This window comes from Zophobas morio, unplaced genomic scaffold (genome assembly GCF_036711695.1).
Source record: "Zophobas morio isolate AGI-343-1 ecotype UQ-CSIRO unplaced genomic scaffold, CSIRO_AGI_Zmor_V1 ptg000011l, whole genome shotgun sequence".
Classification (NCBI taxonomy): Eukaryota; Metazoa; Arthropoda; class Insecta; order Coleoptera; family Tenebrionidae; genus Zophobas; species Zophobas morio.
The window spans coordinates 14,347,574-14,374,897 of NW_026972116.1; the positions used below are offsets into that span (position 1 = coordinate 14,347,574).

Here is a 27,324-nt window from a genome sequence, read left to right on the forward strand (position 1 = left end):
TGAAAACTGTAGAATTATTTTTTATAACCACTTTGTATATTAAAATTTTATTCACTTCAATGACAACTACGCCCGTATCTCTGTTTACCTCTCGATAAAATATTGCAACACAAATCTTAAAAATAACGTTATTGCAAGATTTTTGTCTCCCTTGCCTTGCTAAAAAAATTTCAAGAATAATTTTAATGTATGCTACTCAAAGACCCGTACAATTTTAGTCTTTGACTTTTTTTTTTCTACCTCTAATAATAATTAATGAGATGTCGAGGAGCGCGCAATTAGTGATTCGTTCGGATATATAGAACAAAAAACCTTGTTTCTATGTACAAAATATGAGCTTCCTTGTTTTTACTTCCCGAGCGTAAGCGAAGGAAGTATTGTAATTCAGTCCGTCGGCCGACTTTCTACTTTTACGTTTTCTCGACCTTTCATGACCTCTAGAGTACGAATAAATAGGTCTCCCAGAAAACGGTTCAGCAATATGTAAACGTGCTTTCCAAACAGAAGAACCGGGTACGATTCCCGGCGTTTCCAACTTTTTTTTCCCCCTTCAAATCAGAAAGAGCATTTCCCATTTTCACAATGTGAGAATACAATAATAGAATAGATAGATGAGTGTAATTATTACACTGTAGTTTATCCATGTACTTTACAACGCATTCATATTTTTCCATTATTGTTGGTACGATATGATTCAAAATGAATACATAAAAAAATCTCTCCCGGAAATTTTACAAGACTAACGTGTACTACATTAGTTGCTTATCGGCGGACTGACCGTCGCTGTCGCGCCCCGACATATAGACAATTCGTCCAAAATAAACAAGCGTCATGTGTAAAGTTTGTTACATCTCTGAATGTTGAACAAAAATGTGGTCTAGAGTTACTTATACACAACTTCCCTCGCTCTTGTTTTTAGTTGCACTGGTAATACGCTGTGAGTACTTTCCTTTTGTGCTGTGACTAATATTATCCATGTTGATGACGTCGTCACAATTTTTTTATCGGTCAAATTAAGAACGAGTCACCCCATTTTCATAATGAGAAAATAAAAATGATAATATTGCGAACATTTTGTTCGATTGTGGCTTAATTAATAATTTTAGTCCTGTGTTTTGAAAAGACAAACTCATTCAAATGAAACTAATTTCTACGTGACATTCTTTCGATGTATAAACATAAATAAACACTTGGTGAGTCAACAGAATCTGACAACGGACGGTCAGTCAGTAGCGTAACACACACTTCAGAAAGGGGTGGTTTTTAAATTTATTTTTTTAAATTACAAACAATAACACACGGGAACATTAACTTAAGTGAACTGGTCAACACGCTAGCACGAATTTTTTCACTTTATTTTATTTTAAGGTCAGAGAATAAACAAATTTTTAAACATAAATTTTAAAACACAAAAAAACAAAAATAACATTAGTTCAGGACTCAAGTGGATACTAGAAATTGGTCGAAAACGTCTAAAATGTGGACAATATTCGGGTCTCTAAAGATACTTAACGCGAAATAATAATCTAGATGGAGACTAAAGCATAGCCAAAGATGCAAATCAGAGTATAAGCCATAAGATCTACCCTCCAGAATGACCAAGTGTTTACACAAAAGCGAGACTTATTATTTATTAACGCCGCTATGGAATCTCTGCTTTAAAGGCTGTAGATTAGCGAATCCCCCCAAGTTCGTCCTAAACTATAGATTTGTTGTGTAAGTATATTGTTGTCTGATGGTGTAAAAGTTGCCCCCCTGCTTCTTCTAAATAGATGTTTTCAAACTTGGATGTCATGATAAAAATTTTAAATAGCATTTTTAATTTCATCGCTTATAAAATAAACACTTATACAAAGGAAATTGATATTAGTTATAAATGAATCGTTCCATAGATGGCTATTTCCGTCTTGACAATAGTAGATAGAAACAGTTAATTAACTAATGGAATAACGAATCGTTAATATATGCGTGTGGACGGTAGGTATATAATTTCCGGATGCATATATATACTGTAATGACGCAAAAATAAATCCAGAGTTGAGTTTGCTTCCGATGCACTTAACTTTGGAACATAAACTTAAAGCTTAAGTGTAATAACTATTATTTTTATTTCTCAGCAAAACGCCCTATAGTAAATTGAAATCCAAGAGTTGGTACATACAGTTCAAATTTGTTTGTCATGGTCAGTTTCAGTTATTCCACCTATTAGGTCGCCGTAACAAGACGAATTTTTGTTCCGTGCCGCTTGCAGTTGGCCAAATTGGCTCGGAGCGGCTCTAAATCTATAATGTCGTAACGATCATGCAGCTTGCCACAAAACGTTGTTGGTTTAAAATGTATTCGATTAGAGTGACCGCGCATTGCCACGAGATGTTCGTTAATAGGCTATCGGACTAATTGTCGGTGATAACGGAAGTGACAGGTCGTTCTCGGTCGACCGGAATATTGCATGACCGCATGCTATGGTCTAGTCAACGAATTGCTGTACGATCTTAAGGGAGCTTGGCTCGCCCATTTGCAACACCGCGATATCCGTCTGCCCACAAGATGTCGTCTTCCCCTTGTCTATCTCCTCTCCCTCGGGACACCATTTTGTAGCTATCCCCTTCCTATCAGCAGTGCACAATTCCGGCTGAGAAAATTGCGATGGACTTTTGACGTGATCGAGTTTTTCTCTTTCAACAACAGCAACAGAAAAAAAAAAGATTTACCTGTCTATTATCACAGGGTCTGATGGTGTTTCATTCCTGTTCCCGCAACTCTTCTTGTCGCAGCAACGACTGAAACAGAAAAAATCCGGCTAAATTAATTACAAGGCTCGGAGCGGAAGTTTGTTTCGAGATGGAATAACATTTCTCTAAATATATAAGCAGATAAATTTCCGTAAAGTCGTTTGTCATCTGTAGTAAAACTGTTGAAGAAGATTGTTTACATCAGATGAAGTGCTAACATATTTTGATGTGACTTCAACGTCAAATATGTAAGGAAGATGAAAATGCACAATGGTGTGTGCCGAGATTGGCGAATGAGAGCGATGTTTGTTATGGCAAGACAAGGGAATAGGGAAAAGACAGACTCCCGAGGGATCAGCCCGTCTCTCCCGCCCGCTACCCGCCAGCATTATACAAGACTATAGGGGAAAGATATTTAGGGATTCTCGTGACTACATCATCGAACCAACCACGTCAACTTCTTTAAAGAAGAACAAAAATTTTACATACTAACACGCTACACAAAAGCTTTCCAATATTGAGACACCTACAATGGCGCAAGAGAAACACACCACTGCATCCAATATCTCCCGGCACATTTCATGCACCTGCAGTTTCCTGACTTCATTTATCGTAGCAAAGAAGCAGTGCTGTTCTGCTTAGGCTAAAGCTATTTACATACTATATTCAGCCACTTTACGTAACAATCTTCTCAAAAATACATTTATTTATTAGTCGACCAAATTTATTGTTTTAAGATAATACGTACTCAAGAACAGCTTATCTGATGTATGTTAACTTTGTTTCGTACTGTGCCAAGAATATTTAACACAATTTCAAGATGCAGTGGCGTCTCTGTAAAATTTATGGAAAACTAGGCAAAAATAGTTGGTTCGATAAGACTTGCCAAAATTTAAACTACTTTATTTTCTGGGTCGTTCTAAGAATTCGTCGGAAAATGTTGGCGTTAGAACATTTTGGTGTTCGCTGAAATTCGCTTTATACAAAGTGTATGATGAAATAATTTCAGCTCTAAAACAGTTTTCCCCAATTTGCAACTGTTTAACAGTGATGAAGTTTTAACTTTGGTCATTAACGTCAAACTATCATATGACGAAAAATTTGTTTTAAAGTTTATGTTTGCAAAAGAAATTCGAGGAAAATATAATGAAAGATTTTTGAGTAAATGTCCTTAGTAAAACAGAAAATATTTTATTTGATCAACTAAAATAGCTCTTAAATTATAAATCGTAAAATAGTTTATCACACGAAATGGTATCTTGGCGCATTACATTTAAGTTTTCTTGACGAAGTGTAGCCAATTTAAACACCATATTTTTATACCACTAAATTTCGCTAATAAAATAATTTATAGATTGGATTTATATTAATTTACGAAAGATATTTGCTTTTTTCAACAAGTCTAGTTGATTTTCGCTCATAATAAATTCTAGTTATTATACTATTAATTAGCGCTATTGGTCTAGACTGTGGATAAAAAATTTACATTTTGACAAAGAACTACTGTGATGAAAAAGTTGTGTTTTTAGTCAGTTGTGCAGAGAATTTGGAACAACAATCAGTTTAGTAGTTCCGAAGATCATCTGTTTAATAAAAATTGATACAGACGCCAGACGACAGACAGATGGAATCGGGAGACATATTTTTTCGTACTCTAGGGGTCATGAAATGTCGAAAAAGGAAAAGCTTTTACGTTTTCTTCATAATTCTAGAATACGAAATAATAGATCTCCCATTTCGGTTTGTTCGTCGTCTGTTTCTGTCTGCCTTATTGATTTTTATTAGACAGATAATTTCCGAAATTATTGGACCGATCGTTCTCAAATTTGATTTTTATTTTAGGAATATCCTATAGATGGTGAATGCTAACTAAAATTTGTCTAGTCATCGTCACCAACAACGTAATGGGATCAACTCAAAATGATACATAGTAAATGTCATTTCAATTTTATTAAATAAAATATTCCTATACTTATTGTCTTGATTTTTACCCTAAACATCCAAATTTTTGGAAAAAAAATCAGAATTGTATAATATATTATGTTGTGAAATTTTTCCATAAGAAAAAACGTCCTAAGATTATCGTAAGCATGGTAAATCGATAACCAAAATTTATCCGTTCCTCCTCCCCAAAATCGATGACGTCACCCCACAATTTTACCGAATAAATCTTATCTAAAGTGCGCAAGAGCAATACAGTACTATTGGTAAAATGTTGATGACGTCATCACAAAATCTTGTAATGGAAAAACTGCACCTGTATTTAAGCTTGTGAGTGTAATTAATAATTATAAAAAATTTAAATTCTCAAAATCAAATTTTATAATTTTTCGAAAAAGTTGGATATGTCCTACTGTACTTCAGGGGCGAGAGAAGTATTTTATTTTGGTTAGAAATCTATTTCAAAATCCACTATTTTATACCGAGTTTGGAAAATGACGGATTAACTCTTCAGTACGGAGGTTTCGGGAGTTCAAAATTCCTGCCTTGTCCATGTAAGTAAGCTCGTAATGTTCCCAAATTTTGATCATTTTTTGTAAAAGTTAGTCATCACTAGTTGCTAAAATAAAACTGATTTTGGCAAATGAGATCCCTCTAAGAAAATAGAGAGGGGTGGGCGCGGCAAGTACCTGTTAAAATAAGACCGATTTTAGCAAATGAGCTACCTTCTAAGAAGAGAGAGGGTGGATGGGTGGGATTAGTACCTGCTAGGATAATACTGATTTTGGCAAATAAGATCACTCTAAGAAAATAGAAAGCGGGTGGGCGGGGCTAGTACCTGCTAAAATAAGACCGATTTTGGCAAATGACATAATGATTTATACTTTCGCTTTATATCAGGCAAAACATTGTTGCCAGATGGAATTTTATCAAATTATTACCAAAACAACACAACTATATCTTTGTACATTTTAACTGAAATGATAATAATTAAACATGGTCATGGGCGAGAGAAATATCAACTAAAAGTTTTATTACTACTTAGTTATTGTGATAATGGATGTGTTGTTTAGTTGTTAAACGTAGCCAAAGAACCAGTTTTAAAATCATTATAACTCCACCAAAATGTGAGAAGGATTTTTTCACTATTTTTCCCAGGCTCACTAGTTGCTTGTTAAGAACGTAACAGAGAGTTAATCCGCTATTTTCGAGACACCCGGTATAGTGCCTCTGTTCCAACGCACAGGTTTTTATTTCACTGTTAACGTTAGTAAAACTAGAGTTATAAATTTAAATTTTTTTTATGACGGTGGCATTAAATAGCTTACTCTCAAGAAGTAGAAGGAATTACATAGATCCCAAAAAACAACCAGATCCAAGTCAGTTCAGTTTGCAAATAATTATAGTTTTAAGTTTCAATGTTTTAGTTGAAAAATATCTTAACAGATGTTAAATCTGTCAAAACTTTTCTCTGATCGTTAAAATTAGAGTCACTTATAATCAGTTGTTTTTGTACGCGAATATAATATTCTAAAATTCTGAAAAGAAGATTAAAAAATTGTGTAAGATGAGATTTTAGGTTAGCTTTTAACTAACTTCAATTTCAAAGTACTTGACAATAACGTAGGATCTGGTAGACCAAGTAAATATTCGCCTGATCTGACCTGAGCTAAGCTGACTTGACCTGACCTGACCTGACATAGCCTGACCTGATATGACAATAATCCATCGTATTTCATGTATATTATCCAAAATACCTTTATCTTTTACCAACAACGTCATTAAATTTAATTTATTTTAAAACTAACTTTCGTGCTTTAATGTCACATAGAATATCGGACATTAAAAAAAAATTAAAACGAAGATTGTTTATTAAAACTTTTTTAACATTTATAAAGAGCTGATTTTAGTTGACCATCTGTTTTTTATCTAATATAAGTAATCAAACATTTGAAAATCTGTATTGCTTTGATCTACAAATAATCGCCAAGCAAAAGGTTTTGAATCCAAGGACTTCATGACCAAAGTTAATAACAGAAAGGAATTTTTCGAGTTTTTGGAAATATTTCACCCATTTTCGTAAGGTACATCTTGTGTATACTATACACAAGTGTAAATTTTCCGCATCCGACGAAAACAGTTTGCTTAAAAAGTAAACAAGATAAAGTACAACTCACCTGCACATAATTTCGTGTGTTAACAGGACTCTACACATCTCGGGATTTTTGTCTTGTCCCTCGTATACAATAGCCTGCAAACAAACAAAGTAATTAACTCCAAGTACCACTTCTGATTCAATAAGAGTGATCAACTTGTAGGACTATAAAACGTTTTACGCCGCTAGTCTCACATCAGGATTTTCGTTTCCACGAGTAAAATTAATTTCTCAAATTTACAGTGTGCGTGTGTCAGAGGATGGCACTCTGGTGTGAAAAAAAGTTGCATGTTAAGTAGATTCAAATTTGTGCAAATTAAAGTGTTTTGTGAAATAATTTTTTCGCGTGCCAGGTACACGGTATGATGTTTTGTCCGGTTTAAATAGGATAATAAGAGTCATATGGGGTCCTGTGCGTGAGTTTGGTAGTTGTTTTATAATGGCAACAGGAGATAAGATCGGATTATGGAGTCGAGTCCCTCCGCACTGGTGACGTACTATTGCTAGTCATCAATGAGCATAGAATAACCCTCGAAGCTAGTATAATTACCAGACTTACCCTCGGCCAGACCCGAGTAATCCGGCTATTTCGTGCCCCTTGCAGCAGGACGGGTGATAGCAACATACATCTATCTGCGCGAGGCTTTGCTTCCCGGCCGTAGGATTAAGGTGCTTTAGGTTAGAGCAGTTGATAGATTTTTGTTTAATTGAATATGTAACGCGCAACCCCTGGCTTTGCTTTGTGGAGGGCTCAAGTAAGATTACTGGACATCGAGCAACATGTGTCTGGATAAAGAAACACTAATTCTTCTGCAATGACCGCGAAGAGATTTACATTCTTGACACAAATGTGCATTTCGACACTTTAATACTGGAACAAAAACGACGTCAAGTTGTCACTCGATGCTCAAATCGGCACTAAGCTAAGTATGCCTCTTGACAGATTCACGTTCACTTAAATTTTCTATTGTAAGTGTAGCAAATAAAAATATATATTTTTCGCCGAATTTTACACCCTAAAGAAGCACAGAACTGGAGAACGCTACAATTCAAAACAAAATTTAAAGCCAACCCAGATTTACCGTTCAATTGTACAAGTGAGTGAAGAAAAGTTAATTTTTTTTAAGGCAATGGAATACCAATAAGATCAAAAATGGTTGTATTAAGAACAATTAAAGACATCACTAATATAAAATCTAATTTTTTTTATTTTTGGTTTTATATATAAACTGGAGAACAAAGCCATTTTGATCTAAAAATACTACGGAATTTATCCCACATAACTGGCTATTATTACCTTATTAGATAAACTAATATTGCGTCAATTTGTATCTAAAGTGAAACAAAGTTTAATCAATACGTAGCAATTTATCTGGACAATAAACGATCAAATCAAACTTAGTTGATGAGTTAATTTGTTTTTCCATTAATCTGCAAATATCTGTAGACAATCGATTGGTCCATCATTTTCAAGTATCGTGTAGGTACAATTAATTTGAAACAAGAATCCTGTTAGATTATAAAATTATTCAAATATCTCCTGTCTGAGTTTACATTGACACAAACAACTATGTATTTACGTTTTGCATCAGCGCATTGCTGAAATGAAATAGTTTTGGGTAATTTTGGTTGTCTTAGGTAATTTCTAAATTAATGCAATCATGACAACTTTACGTATTTGGATTTAAATTGTATTCTATCTATTTAGATTCCAACAGGATGAAAATATACGAGAACGCAATTTCTTGGGGAACTAAAGTGCTAGGCAAGCACCTTATGATGCAGAGTGCACTGTAGATTAGTTAATGTATGTGAAGTTATTTTTGATTCATTAATAAACAAAAAACGAATGAGTCAGGTTTTTTACACTCGGTGCACCTTTCCTAATGTTCTAGATGTACTTTTGTGAAAAAAGTAGGTACTTGCAAGTGGAGATTAAATTTTTGACTAGCCGATTGTTTTTTTTTTTGAGCTGTTTAGAAGTACCGAAATTAAAACGTTTATGGAGATTATTGCGTGGAAATCGCCTTTTTATGGAATTTTAGTACTGGATTCACTGTGTATGTAGACAAATTGGTCAATATGGAATAGGTTTACATTTTTACTTTTCGGGTGGAGGTTAGTAATAGGATCCATCTAGTGACTCACAGAGTTTGAAAAAATAGGTCTCTGTTTATCGCGTATACCGATTTAATTATAGCGATAAATACTGGACTGATTGTAGTTAAATTTTATGTGTACTTTAGGAATATCAAGGAGGTGACGAAACGCTAACCAAAATTGGTCTACTCATCTCCAACAACAATTTGATGAAGTTATGTCAAAATTTTGCTTATGAAATAACATACTTCTAAATCGGTGATTTATGTATCCGCCTTGAATTTTAACGTTTAAACCAAAATTTATCTGTTTATCCCCCAAAAACTTGATAACGTCGTATTATAAAATTTTGTTGATTCTTTGAAGTGTGCCTTAATTGTAGTTTAACAATTCACACAATCATATATTTATTTTAACTTCTAGGAGTAATGACATGACGTCATTTGGAAAATTTACAGCAGTCAATGTTATTTAAAATCAGATTTGTTTAACAACACTCTGCAATTTAACTTTGAAACTGAAAACCGAGTGCTAAACGTTCTAAGGTGATCGTAAGCTTTGTAGATTGTTAATCAAAATTTATCCGTGTATCCCCTCCCAAAAAATTGATGACATCATCTATCTAAAATATGCAAAATATTATGAACCTATACTTGTGGTTTATAAATGCATTAATATGTTTCTAATTTACTTTTATATGTATAGGGTGACTCAAAAAAATTAATAAATGAAAACAAATGTGAGAATTTATTTACTAAATAAAGAACGACTCGCTCAGTGATTCACAAAAATTTTGTGGAAACAACTTTGACCATTTTTTTTTAAATGTGGTTATGTGTTAGTAGTGATAATGTAGAATTTTTTAAAAAGTTACATTTTTTATAATATACATGCTTTGGAGTTATAGAAAAAATTATTTACAGTCTCTTATGTATTTTTATATTTAATTACTACATTTAATTTATTCCCTTTTTAGTACAGTCATTGTTTTAATTCAAGAATAATTGTATCACATTTTACATAATACAAAATATTAATAATAAGCTCCACGATATTTTCCACGGATACTTGATGAATCTGACGTATTTATTTGGTTTGATGTATTCTATGAACAAAATACAAAAACTGTTAAAATAAAACAGTTCATAACACGGATTTCTTGTGATTATTAAAATAGCTGGATACTTAAATGATAATTTATTAAGAGTAATTGAAGAGAATATGACGTTCTATATTCTGTCATTGTTGACAATGCTCCACTGAAGGTGAAACATCCTGTATTTTACAAATTCGTTTGTTTAGAGATTTGGGTACATTTTATGGACTTAATTGTAAAACGTACAGGATTTTATAGATGCAACTGTAATGACACAACACACACCAAATGACCAAATAGCTCTTCAATTTTAATTTTATTTTGAATTAATTATTGGATACGATGTTGCACATTTCTATTTTTATTTGCAAAGTCTAACAGAGATAGTGTTAATGGATTCGGTTGTGGTTTTAGTCAGCAAGTCTCCCGTACACGTTATATGTAACGAGTTATACCTTTGATATAAATTAGCATGTACTTCCCCGCAATTAATTAATTGTCAGGAAAATACATTATACTTTCTTAAACGAATAATTACGGATGTTACATGCGGAATAATTTTCACCAACAATAACATACCCTACGATTTTATTTTAGAGCTTACATTTGCCTGACATCAATAGCATAAGCAAGCCAGAAAAATCCTGTGCATGCAAGCAGGTAAATTCCCTGTTCAAATTACTGTAAGAAGTTTCAGTCGGGTGTTGGTCATGGGCGCACACGGACCCATAAAAAGAAAGTAACAGTAGAAACTTTATAAATATTATTTTAATTCCTGTGAGTATGATATGTCCCGTACTCATGGGACTATCTTGAAGAGTCGCATATCTCTGGAGAGTTTTACGCGAAGACCCCAATGACTTGTTTAAATATTCCCGAGGGAATTACATTTCTTATCGGAAGAGCAAATGTGGACTTGTGCGTTATCTGCGGTATTTTAATTAATTGTTATACTTGCATATTCATAAAAGGGTATCAATGCTCCCTGGGGAATTTCTGAATACAATATAAAAGGGTGCCATTCGCGACGTTAACTCTTATAATTATGCAACACGCTCGTAATTCGTTTTGATAACGTACTGGTTAATTTAATTCGATACATGGGTTGTCTCGGCTACCATCAACATAAATATTGTTTGAATAAGCTGCACCGATACGTAACCAAAGCTGATTTGGGGAAGTTTCTGAGTCGGGATACAAAAATAGAATACGGTGACACTAGCACATTATTAACTCCCGATAAAAATTTAACAATGCATTCCACGTTCAAAATCCACAGCAAATGGATTACTTCCATTAGGCATCGTTTTCACTTTATAATTTGTTGTTAGCAATGAGTTCTATTTAAATTTTGTGTTTGTAAAGTGTTGGTGTCAGCTGATAAATTACCACAAATGGCAGAGAAATAAACAATTCCCAAATGATCGAGACAGAGAGAAATTGAAGACTTTTGTACCAATTGTTTCGGTTTATCTAAAACTAGATCCTGTAAAATATTTATGTCCCATCACGGAAGAGTATTATGTCTCGTTTTATTTTTATTTTCTATGAAACCGATTTACCAAAATATTGTCACTGTAATACTATTATTACACTTGTGATCTGATTAAAAATAATTAATCGTAAATTAGCATATGTATAAATTTCTAAGTCTTTCTCGTAGACTTTATCAACCAAACCACTATGATCATTCTGGTAATGTTAAAAATTATTGAGTTTAATTTGTTTACTTGTTTAAATTTCCAAGTTACTAGAATTATAACTGCCTTAAGCGAAGGGTTTATTTTCTAGTAATTTATGAAATAATTCTGTGTTCGATATGTGGAAAAAGCGAAAATAGTTGCGTTTAATGCACGCCAGTAATTAAGAGCGTGGGTGTGTTAATAAAGCAAACTTGTTAAAATAAATTGTCGTCATTAAATAAGCGTGTTATTACAATAATACCGTAGTCCATAAAAATATTTTATTCGCTGTTGTAGTACATGATATCCGTACAATAAAATTTCCATGCGCCTGAATTTATAATAAACGAGATTAACATAGTGCCGGTTCAGTCGGTAATCGTGTAATGTGCGATAAAATTTTAATATGAGATCGCGAGCTGTCCTGTACGCATTTGGATTAACACCGAAATTCAAAAGTATATATCGATGTTCATACAAATGCATTTTAATAACGCATTAGACTTTTTTGTATGGTGTGTGTCGGCCCAAATAGAGTGCCTCATGAAATTTATATCGCGAAGTTTCGCTCCCGGATATTTTTCCATTTTATATTAAATTATTAACACGCTGATAGATAGACGGGTTGTTCGCGATTATGAAATCTTCACCGAAACACGTCGACAGGAAATTGAATTGAAATGTAGAAATTGATAAACCATGTTAAAAATTACGGTAATGGATCGCGTCAATCGGAAGAGCTTCATCTCTAGGGCTCCATTACCAAGCGGTTTCCTCTCATTCGGTAACTCCGATATCAAACCTGGCGTTTTAATGTAATTTTAACGAGGCCACAAGTGCATATTTCTGAAACTTCCCCGGCGATTAATTAAAACAGACGTTAAATACGACTTCACTTTTGATCTAGCTAACATGAGGTGTGAGACAAGCGGATTTGAGACAGTTCGACACTTGAAGGATTATCTCGTCACATAACTAGTGCTAAAAAACACGAGTGAATCAATAAATGAATATAATCCAGCTCTTTACAACTATTGGTAATTTAATTTCGGTGTTCCACAGGACTCTAGCCCCGGACCTTTATTATTTGTGTTATTTATGTACTTACACGTCGTCCTAACCTATGCAAATAATATCAACTTGTTCAATGTAATCATCCCTGACAGAGCACAGATGTGCCTCAATGCAATAACTAACCAGTCGATTGTGAGCGTCTATTATCAAATGGTCATTTTCGCCTGCTGCCCCAGATATGAAATTACTTTCTGTTTACCTTTATTAAGTACTAATGTGACGCGACGCTTTCAATTTATGTTATTTACAATGTTGCCAATAACTATACATTGGTATTACTAGAACAGAGAATCATTTTTATTTCACATGTTTATTTTCTTTTTATGCAATTCTAGCCTCGTTATTTTGTTAACTTAAAAAATATATAATATAAAAAAATGGCTTGTTTCATTGAATAGAACTGTCCTCACCTCTGAAATACAACTAACAAATCCAGTTTTTTGGGAAAAAAAGTGTAAGAAAAAGTTCGGGTTATTAGCACAACCCTTTAACCAACTGATCTATACGACAGATGGTTCTTTTGCGCTGCTCTTATATTAATATAAACATTTGTTTCACAATTTGGACTTTTTTTGCAAAAATCTGGATGCTCAAGGCCGATTCATAAACCACCACTACAGGAAGCTGTTATTTTATAAAATTTAAACAGCATTTAAATAATACAAAATATTTAGGTGACCTTATCAAATTGATAGTGGGGATGATCGGGCAAATTTTGGTTAAAGTTTTACCATGTGCACCATATTCCTAAAATACATAAACAAATTGGTCAGAACTCCCCTAGCCTATAGAGTACAGTACATCAAAACCAACTGTTTCGAAAAATTATAGGTTAAAACAAATATGTCTGTAATGATTCGTTTATTAAATAAATCATTGCATTTTATTTTGATGTTCGATGTTGTAATTCACATTTGGTTAATTATAACTTGTCTAGATCTAGGAGAGACAAACATTTCTTTAGAGAGGCTCAGCCTTCCCTAGCCTTCGCCTAGTTATGGCCCTGTCTAGGACCCAATCACCTGATGGACTCGATTACTATATTTCCTTAGGTTACGCTCAATAAGTAAAAATGGCCTTTCAGCAATAACAACGACTTCAAATGTTAAAGTATTCATGTAGAAATGAGTTTGTCGCCCCAAACGGAGGATTAAAATTATTAATTAAGCCACAATCGAACAAAATGTTTTGAATACTATTATTATAATTCTTATTTAATTACTATTATATAAAGACGTGGGTTTTCTTACATTTTTGAGAAAATCGGGTGACTCGTGTTTAATTAGATAAAAAAAAAATAGAGAATGATTACCTTTATTAAATTTATTATAACTTGATTAAAAATGTATCATGTTTGCGATAACTTTGAAACGCCTGCAAGATTTTAAAGCATTCGATTTTGCAGTTCTTGGTTTAATCCATAAAATAAATTAAGAAATTCTAAAATATAAAGGCAATGATAAATCACAAGTGTAGACTCGTCATATTTTGCCCATTTTATACAGGATTTACTCGGTAAAATTTTGAGATGATGTCATAAATTTTTTATGACTTAAGCGGCTTAAGCCAAAGCACCCTTGTAGGTCAAACTGGCTATTGTATAACTTAACTCAGTTCATATATACCTGGTAAAACTTTACAGCTCCATTATGGCAACAATGGACAGTAATTAAATATGATAAAAGTATAGACTCATCATGTCTTGCACATTTTCGATAAAATTTATTCGGCAAAATTTTGAGATTGCGGCATCAATTTTTTGGGGAATAGTAGATATGTTTTGATTAAAAATTTAAAATATTTGCATGCTTTGAGACGCCTGCAAGATTTGAAAGTATTCGATTTTGCAGTCCCTCATTTAATCCATAAATCAATGGACTCATTCATTATTTTTTTTGAGTCACCCTTTATAAGCAGTTCTAAAAATATGAAGGCAATGATAAATCACAATTATACATTCATCATATTTTCCACATTTGCGACAAGTGATTCAGCAAAATTTTGAGATGACGTCATCACTTTTTTGGGAAAGGGGAAACCAGATATATTTTGATTAAAAATTTACCATGCTTGCGATAACTTTGAAAAGCCTGCAAGATTTGAAAGCTTTCGATTTTGCAGTTCCTGATTTAATCCATAACATTAATGGACTCAGCTATTATTTTTTTTATTCACCCAGTATAAGAAATTCTAAAAATATTAGACTCATCATATTTTGCACATTTTCGGTAGAATGTATTAGGCAAAATATTGTAATGACGTCATCCATTTTTTCCGGGGGATAAACAGATCTCTTTTGACTTAAGTTTGCTGTGTTTAGGATAACTTTAAAAGTTTTGGAAAATTTTGAAACATTCGAATTTACAGATTTCAAATTAAATTCCAAAATGTTGTTATATGGTTTTAATTTTTTTTTTTAAATTTGGATGCTTTGGGTAAAACTCAGCACGTATTCATAAACTAGACGTGTATGAGTATTTTATACAATTTAAAACCCGTTGACTATGTACAATTTTGAGATGACGTATCAAATTTGAGAACAATCGGTCCGGTAGTTTCGGAGATTATCTGCCTAACAAAAATCCACACGGACGGCAGACAGACAGACATAGAGTCGATTACAACACTTCCTTAGTTTACACTCGGGAAATAAAAAATAAATTACTTATAGATATACTAAGAGTACTTAGGTTTAGGTTATTCAAAAATTATGATTTGTTCAACTAACAAAATATTTTTAGACACCTAGCAAGTAAAATGAAGTGTTGGAGTTAAAAGCATTTTAATTTTTTGAAAAATGTGGACAATATTTCATATCTAACTAGAAATCACGTATGAGTGTTTTTCGTTGGTATGTGTAACGCTACAACTTTGACAAATTGGATATATATGTCCTTGTCGCTTTAATTTAATTAGTTTCGCCTTAGTAAACACGACTACATAATAATAAAATTAAGTATAAAATTTGTGGCGGAAGGTTCTATAGTGACTTGGTTAAAATATAGTCGGGAAAGGTAATCAAGTTTATTATTATTGGTAATAAAGAAACAAAGAAGCAATCACCGCAATGCTCAGTATAAGAAGCTTTTAATACGTGTCAATAATTGTAAGTTATTTTCAGCATGTGTATAACCATATATTTCACGTCTCTTAAACTAAAGTCAAAATCCTCGTAAAACAAATGCCTCAACACCGGCGCATCCAGCTAGGGCAAACCTAATAAATAAGATTTATAAATTCTAATAGAAATCTGAGGCTTATGGTTTATGTAGTGGCAATGTAGCCAATTATCAAGGATTTATTACGGCAGGACTAATTTAGGACAAGGTAGAGGCAGGTGCCTGGATTAATCTAGAATTTACGCAGGTAATTCCTCTCTATTCCACTATCGTTAATATTTATACGAAAACTACAGCAGCAGCGCATACGAAAATGGTTGTTTTAAATCACACGCAACTTATGCACTTAATCTCCCCGAAAATTTTCTTTTCTGCCCCAATTTAATTACGAACGTTTGTGCGAGGGTGCAAGCAATCAACTAATGAGTGTTGTTAAACTTGGCATATCGAGGATAAGACGCATCATTTACCTGAGTGGCTACTGATAGACATGCAATCTGCATTTTCACCCTCTTAAAATTACGGTTACTTAGACAGATTAAATTTTTTGCATATGCTGGACGTACTTGCAATAATTCAAGATTTGCAAGTTAAGTGGACAGGCCATGTGTTTACAGATCGGCTAAACGGCTTACGATAAGGAAGTAATGAGAGTCGAGTATTTCCTGTGTTATCCGCAATGGGGGCTCGCAGTCGCGTGTCTGACACGTGGACCTGATCGCGCCTGTCCGATATCATCAGCGACAGGAGATTATCGCTCGAAACGCCCCCAACCCACACGATTTAAAACTTATACGATACATATTCATAAAAGAAGACCTGGGCTGCAAGAGGGTGCAGGATCATCAGTGGGTGATGACCAGAACGATGACGAAGAGTTCGGAAATACAAAGTGAGTGAGCATTTTTTCAAGAAATTAAATTATGCATTGCAAAATAAAATAACTATACATTTTGCAATTTTCTGATGATAATTTGAAATTACTATTCCTTCAAGGGTACTGCTTGTCGGCCTTGTGAAGATCAAAGAAAAACTGTCAGATCATATTTTTAGATTTACTCGATACGGCTCATTTTAATAACAGATTTTTACAGTTTAAAGGTAATTTCTGCTTTAGGTATTATTTGATTTAAATTTTAAAGAAGTTTAGCCAACTTTTTTTAAGAATCTTGGAAAATGTTGTCTGAATAACATCAGAAATCCTTTACTGAGAATGTAGATAGATGCCTTCTTGACTTCCATTGAATCATTACATTAGTAAACTTTCTACATAGGTAGCTGAAGTTGTAGGGTAAATGTGTACAAGAGTACGCACTTAGTGTAAAACTGTCAACAACTTTTTAATTTTTTTGGATAGACAAATTTTATGATATAGGTTCGTTATATACATGTTTAGAGATCAGATATATTTAATTGTACGCCCCAACACCACTATATTTTAAGAGTAATTTCAATTTTTGTCAAGATGTGTAAATGCGCACTCCTAGACAGTTCATTGTACAAGAGTGCGCATTTGAACGCTTATGAGTACGCATTACATTTTATGAAAAAATATTTGTTTCTAAGGTGAAAATAAATGGGAATAAGTGACTACAGACTACACATAAAACGGGAGACCTATTTCTTCGTACTCTAGGGGTCTTGAAAAGACGAGAAAACGTAAAAATAGAGAGTCGGTCGACGGACTCGATTACAACACGCTTAGAAAGTAAAAATAAAAAAAAAATCACCATAACCATCACCACACAACTTGAGAAGCAGTACAAAGTAGTAGAGTTAAATAATTCATTATCGTATGATATGTATCTCCAAGACTATTAGACTACGTATTGCACGCAATGCGCACTCTTATAGAATACCTCGCTGCGCACTCTTGTACATTTGTACATAACCTAATGTTTTCAAAGTTAAAAGCTTTTGATGGACAGAAAGTGTAAAACTGTTAGTGTATAACGACACCTTAAAAGTTACAACTAATGAAAATTATTACTGTAAAATAAAAGAACTGGTACGTACCTTACAAAAAACTAAAACTATGAGCGGTAAAAATTACATCCACACAACGTGTGAACATAAAATCGTCAGTACGACCAAACTATAAACTATATTCAGGTCACTTTTGCACCTTTATCTCAGGTTTAACGTTAAATTCTGAATGGTATAACTTCATCTTACCCAGATGGCACTAATAAGCAGAAATCATCAGTGCGTACTCTTATACATATGCGCACTCTTGTACACATTTACCCTAAGGTTAGAATATTTACTTACTGACACCTAGATATAGAAATGTCAAAGTACCTACTTGCGACGGGAAAAGGAAACAAAGCGAACGGGGTCTGCTTGATGGTAAAGATAAGCTACATTGAACAAACACATATGGTATGATAGTTTTTTATTGTTCCAGGCCATGTTAATTGTTGAAATTAGTGGTGCTTGTTAACGAGAAGAAAAAACTTTTGTTCAACCTGAAAGTATTCAAGACATATGGAGCCGTTAATTTTGATTGAAATTCCAAACTAAGGAGGAGAGTTTACAATTTCTGATGGAAATATCGAAGGTCTAAATCTTTTTTCGAGAATATAATTCATGTATCACATGACCCCACTTCTTCCAATAGAATTTGTTCATGCCCTTAGTTACATGTCTATCACAGCGATAATAATTTTATTGCCTTATTGTGGTCGGTTGCTACCTAAATTTAAAAACTGTCAAATTGACAAATTTTAGAATTTCATAAATTTTTTTATCTATTATGGCTTGCCAACGTTGGGGGCAAGCTCAAAACGACGAAATCAATTCTATTATCAAAAAATGTGTTCATTTATTATATTCTCATGTTGAATATAACTCGTGATATGATTAATAATCGAAGATATGGCTCGTGAAACCGAAGCAGCACATTCAACTCGTGCTTCGCACTCGTTGAATCTGCAGCTCGGTTTCACTCGAAATATTATCGATAATAATCATATCACTTGTTATATTATAATTGAAAATATTCATATATTCGTGCTTCCCTCACTGAAAATTCACTATTTTTTCTTGTATACAGAAGTGGAAAATGTATTAGACAAAACGTTGGCACCAAAAGGTGGAAGACAATCAATATAGGAAAAATATATATTGAGAACTCTGTTGGATATAAACTTCAAGTAGCAAATTCTTGGGACAAAAAGAAAAAATAGACCTAATTACGAGTTGTAGTTCGAAGTCAACTTCAACTTCAGTTTCCAAATCCTGCCATGGTTTTTATTTAATAATTAATTGCCAGAAAGTTCTCTTACATTTAAGTTTAGTGAAAGTGATAATAATTAATTTGTACAAAAATAAATCATAAGTAAACAACATTTGTACTAAACTGGTTTAAAATTCTTCTTAGGAAATATTTCCACTCTTATTAGAAAAAATCAAACTTTTTCTAACTTAAAAGTGGCTATCACAATATTTAATTTTTCCAAACAGTCATAGCAAAAAAATGTTAAAGACCTGTTGAGACTGCGGAAAATTGACAAGAATACCACTCCCGTTTCAGCCGGTACAAACTTATGTAACTCGTGCAAAGAGTTATAAAAGATTAAAAACGTTCTTTTTCAACTTGATTCTTCCAGGTCGGAAGGTATTGGAAAATGTGTTTGAATCAGATACCTAATTTTAAAAGAAAAGAAAATTTTGTTTATTTGCAAAATTTAAAATTGACTTTACTTGTGATCGAACTACAAAGAAAATAAAGGAAAAATGTATTTCCGTATAGAAAAATTATTACATTGAAATACTAGGTATTAGCAAAAATTTTGACATGGATTTGAGCTTAATTGATAAACTCGAAAGCTCCCCAAAAGCGTTTTGAGAGGTTGAACGACTATTTTCGCTGTTAAAACACCTTTTCTCCAAGTACCTATTTACATCCCAAAATACTATTTTATGTCGCTATAGTGTATTTCAGAACTTCGTTCGCCTAAGCCATAGACCGAGGTGATTGAAATCAACAATTATCACCCAGTAAGTATGCTTTTACCGCCTTTCTTTTGTTAAAGAACAAGCTGTTCCCTTGTTTTCGCAGGTAAGCATTGAATCTAAGGGTGTTCTTGTCTTTTAGTATAGGGCAAACGAGTTGAAACAAGAACACTCTAGTGCACTTTCAGCATTGTTGTATCATATATAGCGACTGACTCAGCGGTTAAAGCAGTGACGTTAAAAATGTTGAAGCACTGCATTTACATGTACAAGAGGAACTGAAATATCAACTTTTTAAAAGTAACTTGTTTCTTTATTATTTACAGTTAATAAAATAAAATAAATCCATTACCATCTTTCAACCGATTGACGGTTGGGAAACCCTGGAATATGTCAAAATTTGGGACGATTTATGGCTTAGGCAAACGGAGTTCTGAGATACACTATAAACAGAACACATAATTATTTACTGTTATTAAAATATGTAAATAAAGTAACTGAAATATTTGGCTTTAAATAATAATTTTGTACACCGGATGTAACAATTTACCAGTTTCACTGTAATATTTCAGTTGCATAAAAAAAACTGGAAATTTTTTCTCTTCTTATAACATAGAGTAGGATTTCAAGTACTTACGTTAAATACAGTATTTTTTATTCTTTCAGTGTTGTATAGTACTTGATATTTAACTTGTTTTGTTTAATACTTTCAATAATTTCAAATGGCGTGGTCTATTTTTAGACAATCCACTCTAACCTTTAATTTTCCCGAAATGACAAAGGAAGCGTCAGTTGTTACGCGATTGAAGAAAAGAAAATCTTCGGTCCCGTTCAACCTGAGGTTTCCTTTTTTTCAATGAAGGTGTTTGATAAATTGATATTGATTGCCAGCTAACGAATTTTTATAATTTTGCACTGAGACGAGAAAAACTCAATTTTCTGAAATACAGTTTTAAGCAAAATTGTAAAGATAAAAAAGTGACGTATTTACGCAACTGGGATATAGTTAATACCGAAGAAACCATCAAAACTAAATTAAAGTAAATATTTTTTTATTGATCCTCTTCCTCTTGTCACCACAGAAGCGGGTTTTCACGATTGTATGAAACGTTCGAGGTTTAACAGTAGTCAGTATTTTGGGTTTTGACCTGTAGGAGCAGATACAATGAAGAATCCGTACCTATTAATTTGAAACTCGTTGTCGAGCTACGATTTCATTTGTGGTAAAATGGTGAAGATTGTTTTGTAATTTATCAGGCTTTTTCGATGTACAGGGTGATTACTAAACCCGCGGCAAAAATTCAAGGGGTGATTTCTTGGATAATTTTAAAATTTGTTTGTCTTTAAATGATTTTTGCGAAGACGCTTTATTTCGAAGATATGGGGCGATAAAAATAAAGTAAAATTATGGTGCGGGGCACTGAAATGAAGAATATTTGAGAAATTGGATAATTCAAAAGTGTAAGGCAATAAAAAAACAACCTAGATATTTTTGAAAAAGTTCGGTAGCCAATAAAGAGATCTAGTGGATGCATTCTGGTTGATAATAGTCAGTTTCAGCAGTTTTTGTAGATTCAAAATTACCTTTGCTTGTTGAACAAAGTTTTAAAAGGCCAGGTAGCAAACATACAATTGTGTTTTATTAATGCACGACTGGATATATTCTCGCACAAAATTTTATTTTTGCAGCCATTCTTTTCTGATGTAATGCCCTACCTGTTTAATAAATAGAAGAACAATAAAAAATTTAAACAACGTTCTTAACATAGATTTTTTTGTGTTTTGTATGTAAGTACTTTTTACCCAGATTTTCATCAAATTTCGACGGAGTCTTTTCTAGAGTGCTCTAAACAGTATATTTTTTAATTTTTCAGCGATATACTAATCGTTTCAAAATGTAAACAAAAATTTAATAATAAGAAAGTCATGGCAGACAAATAATTACTTCGCGTTTCCTTAATTCTCATTTTCTCGTGTACTTTTTACATTAACTGTAAGGTAATTCCACACAGATAACACAGGTTTAATAGTAAAAAAATGATATAATTCTCATATACATATTAAGAATGTTGGAAAACTAGAGGAGAAACGAAAATTTACAACCAAAATGTTAAAAAAACAATTAAGAAACAAACTGTTTTAGTTATATGAAAGTTTAGCATGAAAAATGCTTGTTGAAATTAATCACTTTGTGTAAATTTGCCAGTTGAATTTTGAAAATGAGAGCACACTCATTCTTTGTTAACTTTTATTGAAATTGCAAAATTTAATCCATTTCGTTTGAAGTATAAAAGTTAATGTCATTTTTGGAAAAACGTAGACATTTCATAAACCAAAACCGAAATCGGGATGCCACCGTTTAAGAATTTATTAGAGTATTAAAGCAGATTCTAATTGTGACACTCGGTATATTAATAAATACACACAAAGAAAAGAACAAGTTCTTGGCTTTTTAGTTCGTATTTCAGTTATATTGCACCATAAGAGCGTAATTAGATACAAGGACAAGCTCAAGAGTATATTTTTCTAGATTTTTAATGCACATATTTATGCATATTTATTTTCCAAGCTCTGAATTGTTGAAAATAACTTAAATTGGATTTTACGAAACCTTACAAAACCTTTCTGGTCTCAGTTAAATTATGGAAGGCATGATAATACTGTCCTAACCACGAATTTTCATATTTCTTTTGCATTCATTTGGTTTTCTGTGTCGTCTGTGACCGAACTGTAAAAATCAAAAATCTGTTCTTTTAAAAAGTTTCCTTATGTTACTACTGAATATTGGCATTTTCGTTGAAAGTTAAAGCCTTTTTGGTTGAGGAGTACGTTCGCAATGGTCAGAAATTGAAAGTTTTTTGTTCGGAGTATTTGGGATGAATTCCCCTTCCTAATAAAATTATGGAGTATGCACATTTCTCTATATCCTGAAACGTAGTGTAACTTAGTGTCTAAAAACGTAAATTCTAGAAAAACGAAAATCGAGGAGCAGGCTGGAATCCAAGAGAAATCCAGAAAACATTGAGAATATAGGTAAGAATGGTTATGGAAGAGGCCCTTTAACATCGATAAAGCTTTTGACGTAGTAAGTGAACTTATAAGTTTCACCTGTATCTGTATAGATTACTATGTGTTCAGGAATTACAACAAGGTGATTCTCCGCTAAAGCCTGAATATCGGCAATAGTTTTGAACAGAATCGACACCTAATTGTCACAAAATTCTGTGTGTAGGTAAAATTGAAGATTGGGCAGGAATTGGTCGATTTGGTATAATAGGGCCAATTATTTTGAAGGTTGGGAGTTTATCTAATTTTGATATTTTTTATAAATCAACTCCATAATGATGAATTGACTATGGGCTCGATCAGTCGAAACACAGAAAACCATTGCCCACTAAGATCCTGTGATCTTGAGATTTGTCCATATTTGAAAAACTCGATTTACCAGACTCCCACTGACAACGTCAACGAACTAAGGCAATAATTGCAAAAATTAACGAAATCGAAGCAAATCCTTAAGTGCTACAAAACGTTATTCATGCAGTTAGACGTCCAAGTTAAATGTGCTTGGAAAAAAATGGGTAACATTTTCAACATTTACTGTAGTACGTTAATAAAACACACTAAAAAATGTTGCAACCATACCTCATTGTTAAAATGAATTTGGTTGTTATATCCCTATTTATTGTTGGCTACATTATAGGTGAAAAAAAGTAAATAGTTGTAACAATCATACAATTTTGGTTATGAACCATATAGTATCAATAACTATATGTGTAGTACTCTTTTGACATAACTCTTACTAAATGGTTGTAACAACCATAATGTTTGGAAGTAATCTGCCATACTATAACCTTTTGTTGAACAAACCACAATTATAGTTAAATTTAATTTAACCGCCATCGATTCGACCAATGGTATAATTTCCCACTTAGTGCCAGACAATTGTCAGCACATTTGTGGTCGTCCGCAGTCGTCTTTGTGTTTTGATTCGTTATCCCAAGAATTAAAAAATTACAGTTTACCTAGTTGGTGTTTTGTGATACTGATAATTCATTTTGTGGTGTTGTGACAATGGAAAATGTAAAAAAATATTTACAAGCATGGAGTTTGTCCCATCTCATTGCTAAATTTGAAGGTAAGTAGCTAAATATACGTGCTTCATTTAGTATAATAGTTGCAATGTAAGCAATCAAGACTTGATGCAACGATCGGTTTCGTGTTCATTTGTTTTAAGTCATACAAGGATAAGGTATGTTTGAATTAGTTCATTTTTCCATAAAAATATGTAATTTTAAACATTACTTTAAAAATATGCCAATTAATATAATACAATCTTAATGTTAAATACTTTGTTCCGTTGTAAATTAAACAAATTGTGTAACGTGATGCAAGTAACATCATAGTGTGTGCGATTAATAAAAATCTATGCTGGTATATTTTTCTCGTCATGGGTTAGTTATGCACAACGGGGTCAGGGGTTGAGAAAAACAGTGTCAACTGAGGACGTTCCTCTACGAACGCACTCTACATAATTATTTGATGAGTACGTTGATGGTACAGGGTACCATTCAAATTAAAATTGCTAAATTGTAATAAAATTCAAATATGGTGTTAAAATGGAATCTTTTTCCAAATACTCATACACCGAAGTGTGCTATGGCCAAAAAATTTCTGATTAATCTTTTATTCAGTTCAGTTCGTACTAGGTAAAACCCATAATAATGTTTTATGATACATTTGATACATTCCTGGCAGAAACGGACTGATTTCTGAAAAAGTTATAAAATCAAATTTGGTCTTAGTTTTTTTAACGGTATTATACGGTGTCTGAGCCATATATTGCCATATTCCTTATATTGTCAGGCCTAAAAATCGCCTAAATTCTAAACAATTGAATCGTACGGCTTTAAGTTATCTTTATAATGGGCAACTCGTATTCACGTAACAATCGTTTATATATAGCTTTCAGGTTTCAAAATTTAATTTGCCAACAAATTTTAAACCTTAAGATGGCAATATTTGGCTTAGGTACCTTACATAGCCACACACTTTTGATACTAAGACAAACGCAGTTGTGTCGAATTTTCCATTGAAATTTGCACCATGGAGTTGCGGCACCTCTAGTAGGCAGTGCAAGTTGGCGCAATTTATCTCGAAAAAGTGCGTTTGTTTATTCCGTCACCCCTAGCAACCAGCATTTGATACCCAAATTAGCATTATAAAGTTGCGCTGCACCAGTGACTTGCGCCACCAACTTGGAATTGGCCCCTGACACTGTATTTTTTTGTGATCTTCACCAACCTTTTTCTTTTAAATTTTGGAGAATTAAAGCAAAATCGTGTAGTATCTTTTCCTTTTAAAAGTAATTTAAAATGTGGTTTGCCAAAATGCATACATAAGTATGTACAATATAAATTGTTCGTTTCCATAACTGTAACAACGAATAAATAACTGTAAATTTTATTAAGATCACTTTTAAATGTTGTAATATTATTTTTCAGAAGAAGCGATAGATGATGATACATTCTCAAAAATTAACACAGATTCACAAGATTTCAAAGAACTGATTGCAAAGTATGGGGACAGAATTAAATTTAAAGAAGGTTTTAGACAGTTGTACAATAGAATTGACGAAGAAAATGTAATAACAGATAATAACTGCTTAGAAACAATAGTAGTTAAGACAAATGATGCTCCTAGTGATACTTCAGGTAATGTATGGTTTCAAGTGAAAACATATTTTTATGTATATAATTTTAGTTTACAAAGAGACACAAGAACCCATTCCCAGCACTAGTAAAGGCACGTGCTCTACAGTTTATAGAGTGGATGATAATTTACCTTTAGGTACTGTATGATATTTGGTAATGACATATATATACAGGGGTGAGTCACTAAGCGATAACTCAATTATTATTGAAAATAGAAAAGTTGTCCGGGTCTTTGAGTATCATTAAATTATTTTTAACTACACAGAATGTTCTGTGTCTGACACATACTACACAGCTTAGCTTTTTTAATGTAGCACCTTACTTATATTTTTACATATTCTCAGTGGCTTCTTCCTCAGGTTTAGAACCGTAAATTCCAATGCGACGTTGTCACGTAATTCCACTTTACTTGATATTTTTTAACAATGCAATGGTACATAAAAATGTTTTATAATCATCGGAGATGAATATACACGTTTGATCATATTCGCAGAAACATAAAATTCAATTAGTCATTCATCAGTTATGTCGATCATCTCGATAATGTGACGTATACAAAAAAAAAAAAAAAAAACTAATTGCAGATTTAGAATCAGCATGCCCAACGTAGTAAAATCACTCACTCTATTCTTTGATGATTTTTTGTTGTTTAATGAAATATCAAGGACCAGGTGCTTAGTGACTTACTGTTATTTTATTAAGAGTGAAGTTTTATGTTTGAATGGTGTTTTTAGATATTGTACCGGTACCGTATAAACGGTGTGATTCGTTTTTGGAAAAACTTCCAAATCTGGAAGTGACATACGAGCTTGTAAGTAAACACATATATTTTTTTGTAAGATGTCATTGCTTTGTAGGATTTGAAAAAATTTTTGCAAAATTCTATAAAAGGTCGTAATATATTGGCCCAGAAAAACCATTTAACACCGCAATTAAGAGATGATCTCGTTGCATTATTAAACGATCACGATTTACTACAAGACATTAATTCCTAGTATGTTTTAACGAAAGAACTGAAAATCGAACATACATTTTTGTAAAAAATTGCTATTTTAGTATTCCGACCAGAAGACTTTTACAATTAGCCCGCCTCATAAAGCAAGAATTCCCGAACGAAGATATTTCCACATACTATATACCGTATGTTAGACAAAACAAAAAAACTGTCCAGTGTATGAGGGGTAAATTAGTTGATCGTTACCATAATCAAAGAAAGAAGTTGAAAAAATCTGGCGTTCTCACCACTGCGTGTCCATCATCAAGCCTTGAAGTTCATGAAACTGTAGAAATAGCGAGTACGTATGTAATTAATTTTTGAAGATATAATTCCTACGCTTTTTTTTAATAGGTAGTCAAGATTACGAGGATGACGTGGAAGACTTTTGTTGTTGGTTAAGGTATAATACAGAACCTTGGCCAGAAGTTTTGGCTAAATGGAAGGCCACTACATGTGTAAGAATTCCCCGCTATAACCAGAATACAACCACAACTATCCAAGAATATTTTCAAGAATATAAAATTTTAGAAAAGTCCTTAGGTTATCAATTAGTAAGTAATATAACAGTATATTATGTAAGTTCACATTTTTATAGGTGGTATATTTTTTTAGCTGGAAATTGATTTCAATTATCTTTATCCCAAAAAATCAGAAATATTTTTTGCCGAAATACATAAAAAAAAACATATTATATTACGATTGGCCCAATACCGAGGCGTACTGACTCAACATTTTCCGGATCAAAACATTAATATTT

The 27,324-nt window shown here is 32.8% G+C and overlaps 2 protein-coding genes across 6 annotated transcripts in view; one reads left to right on the forward strand and one right to left on the reverse strand.

Annotated features, from left to right (window-relative positions):
- Window positions 1-27,324, reverse strand: part of LOC135127014 (transcription factor collier) — a 166,007-nt gene that overhangs the window by 93,269 nt on the left and 45,414 nt on the right. For all 5 annotated transcript variants that reach the window (XM_064053305.1, XM_064053303.1, XM_064053304.1 and 2 more), the window contains exons 5-6: window positions 6,851-6,924; window positions 2,712-2,780 (exon numbers count right to left, since the gene is read on the reverse strand). In XM_064053305.1, the coding sequence (XP_063909375.1) occupies window positions 2,712-2,780; window positions 6,851-6,924 (143 nt within the window). The remainder of the gene's footprint in view (window positions 1-2,711; window positions 2,781-6,850; window positions 6,925-27,324) is intronic.
- LOC135126769 (uncharacterized) lies at window positions 23,830-27,190 on the forward strand. The gene is made up of 8 exons (XM_064052899.1): window positions 23,830-23,994; window positions 25,361-25,570; window positions 25,620-25,706; window positions 26,305-26,381; window positions 26,428-26,564; window positions 26,627-26,865; window positions 26,919-27,122; window positions 27,180-27,190. The coding sequence occupies exons 1-8, from the start codon at window positions 23,931-23,933 to the stop codon at window positions 27,188-27,190; spliced, it is 1,029 nt and encodes a 342-aa protein (XP_063908969.1). The 5' UTR covers window positions 23,830-23,930.

Bases quoted from the DNA above. Each gene is read 5' to 3' on its own strand.
- LOC135126769 (XM_064052899.1), top strand. From the start codon at position 23,931: ATGGAAAATGTAAAAAAATATTTACAAGCATGGAGTTTGTCCCATCTC. The intron at 23,995-25,360 runs GTAAGTAGCTAA...ATTATTTTTCAG, and splicing joins TCTCATTGCTAAATTTGAAG to AAGAAGCGATAGATGATGAT. The intron at 26,565-26,626 runs GTATGTTTTAAC...TTGCTATTTTAG, and splicing joins CTACAAGACATTAATTCCTA to TATTCCGACCAGAAGACTTT.